The 2,500-nt window shown below is 40.6% G+C and overlaps 1 protein-coding gene across 1 annotated transcript in view; it reads left to right on the top strand.

The window, feature by feature from the left end:
• Window positions 1-2,500, top strand: part of LOC122257782 (calsenilin) — a 22,508-nt gene that overhangs the window by 9,123 nt on the left and 10,885 nt on the right. Inside the window, exon 2 of the mRNA XM_086551802.1 lies at window positions 543-612. Within this exon, the coding sequence (XP_086407928.1) occupies window positions 543-612 (70 nt within the window). The remainder of the gene's footprint in view (window positions 1-542; window positions 613-2,500) is intronic.

Genomic DNA, 2,500 nt, shown 5'->3' on the forward strand with positions numbered 1-2,500 from the left:
TTATTATCCATATGATTATTATTACCATAGTATAATATTAGCACTGTGATTATCACTTCGGCTGCTGTTGATAAAGAATTTTCATTATCATTTCCATTACTTGAAATAGTATTTACGTGAAAGTATTAGTAGCAGTAATAGTATTACTGAAATATTAGCACTGTTGTTTGTATCCCAATATCAATATGATTATGACCATTTTATCGTATTACTTCATTTATTAGATTTTCATTCATCTTGTTTGTAATAATATTTACACATTTATTTTCTTCATCTACTCCTTCATAATCAATAGTATCTAGCATTCCCACTGAACAAGAGAGAACTATCGCAACAATTCCAGACTAGGACAGTCTCTCCCTTGACGTAAAGGTATACTTCTATGTACTCACTTGCACACAGTTTGGTTGGGTAGTTAGTCTTGTATCCAATGGACGAACAACAGAAGTAAAGACTGCCGTTTCCGGTTATCGTAAACGCCAGTGATCTCTCTTATGTCTTCTCTGGAATATTCCACTGAGCAAGTGCCTTCTTCCCAGCAGGAGTGTCCGAATGGCTTCGTCAGTGAAGAAACTTTCAAGGGCATTTACTCGCAGTTCTTTCCTCAAGGAGGTAAGTTGGACTTCTCAGACTTCAGATGAAATGGTATTTATATTTTTGTAATCTAAGAGGATAAAGGACATCATGTGATCTTCGTTTGTCGTAGTAAACGATAGAGAGAGAGAGATGGGGAGAGGGAGAGGGAGAGGGAGAGGGAGAGGGAGAGGGAGAGGGAGAGGGAGAGGGAGAGAGAGAGAGAGAGAGAGAGAGAGAGAGAGAGAGAGAGAGAGAGAGAGAGAGAGAGAGAGAGAGAGAGAGAACGAGATCGACAGACAGACAGACAGACAGACGGAGAAAGAGAGAGAAAGAGACTGAGCGAGAGAGTTAAAATATAACTTAGTTTATGATTTAGTATAAGGTAGATAAGCCTTTTTAGGCTCTGCCTTCTTGTTTTTGACGATGTTATTGCCAGAGCTTCTCAATATGAGGTTAGCTGAAACTGTAGTCGTTAAGTAATCTGATGCAGTGGTGGATCAAGGAGAGAGGGGAGGGGAGGGGTTGGGGGGGGGAGGCAAGTGGGATTTCCTTCGTTTCCCAAGCAAAGGATTGGCACCTCATTGTCGAACTGGTTGAGCCTTCTTGTTACACTGCTTGCGTCGTCTTATTACAATGCTTTGCATTCTTATCTCACTGCTTGTACTCCCTCGTCTAACCGCTAGTGCACCTTGTCTACATGCACTTGTCCCTTTGTTTACAACTTGGACCTTCTTATCTGACTGCTTGTTCTCCCCTGTTCACTGCTTTATCCCTTCGTTTTACTGTTTGCGCCCTTTGCCTAGTTGCTTGCTACCCGTTATTTGACTACTTGTACTGATTATCTGCTTGTCTAATGACTTGTGCTGATTATTATATGCTGCTCTAACTACTTGTGCTGACCACCTGCTTGTTCGTCGTTGTTTTACTACCTGCACCCCGTGTCTAATTGTTTGCTTCCTCTTGTCTAAGCACTTGAGCCCCTGTCTAACAGCCCCCCCCCCTCCCTCTTTGTATAATTGCTTCCGCCCCCGTGTTTAAAAAAAGTCACCATCCTGCCCGACCACTTGTGCCTCTTGTCTTACTGCTGAGGCTCCTAAATCTCTCCCTTCAAGGCATTGCATCTCCTAGATCGGCTGCAAAATTCTTTAATGAAGATAGAATTCCAATCAGAATATGGAAAAGTTTGAGGGTTTGGTGCGAAAATACACCATATATGATACAATTACTCCGAATAGCAATGCTACAATTATATAAAAGATACTAATAGAAACAAAAATACATCAACTGCATTTTAGATTAAGGTTATCATTTCCCCATAGGGAAAATAAAGAACCTTTTTATCAGCATCACGAGAAGACCTGTATAATGACAAAATTAATTAAGATTAAGAATTAATGACCATTTTTTTAATGCGCCTCCGCACCCAAGTTGATAATGGAAGAAAAACATGGGAGGTCAACAGGAAACGAGAAAGGGTAAACAAAAAGGAGAGATGATCGCTTAAACTCCGTCTCTCTGTGGATGAAACTCCATCTGTGCCGCTGCGTCTCAAACTCTTGTCTTGTTTCGGGCTTGAGGAAATTACTCTTCATTTTCATTAATAATTCTTTCGGATATGTTCTTCAGCGATACTTATTGATGGTGTTCTAATGAGGTGTGATAAGTGCTTTTGATATTGGTCCTTAATACATAGGAAAATTAGACTGTGTGTAATCGAACAGTTGATAAAGGTTTCCATGGAAACAATCCGTCTGTGAGATGAGATGACGTCACGCTAGCATCATCACTCGTCTGACACACGCAGACCACGTAATCATTGGGCTGAAGCATCTTTCCTTTTGTTGAGATACACAGGTCAGGGTGAATCGAGGATGAATGGTGTGCGTTTATTTTATATTTCTTTAATTCCACATACACACACATA

Source organism: Penaeus japonicus, unplaced genomic scaffold (genome assembly GCF_977035675.1).
Source record: "Penaeus japonicus unplaced genomic scaffold, GWHDUDI00000001_assembly GWHDUDI00000025, whole genome shotgun sequence".
NCBI classification, from domain to species: Eukaryota; Metazoa; Arthropoda; class Malacostraca; order Decapoda; family Penaeidae; genus Penaeus; species Penaeus japonicus.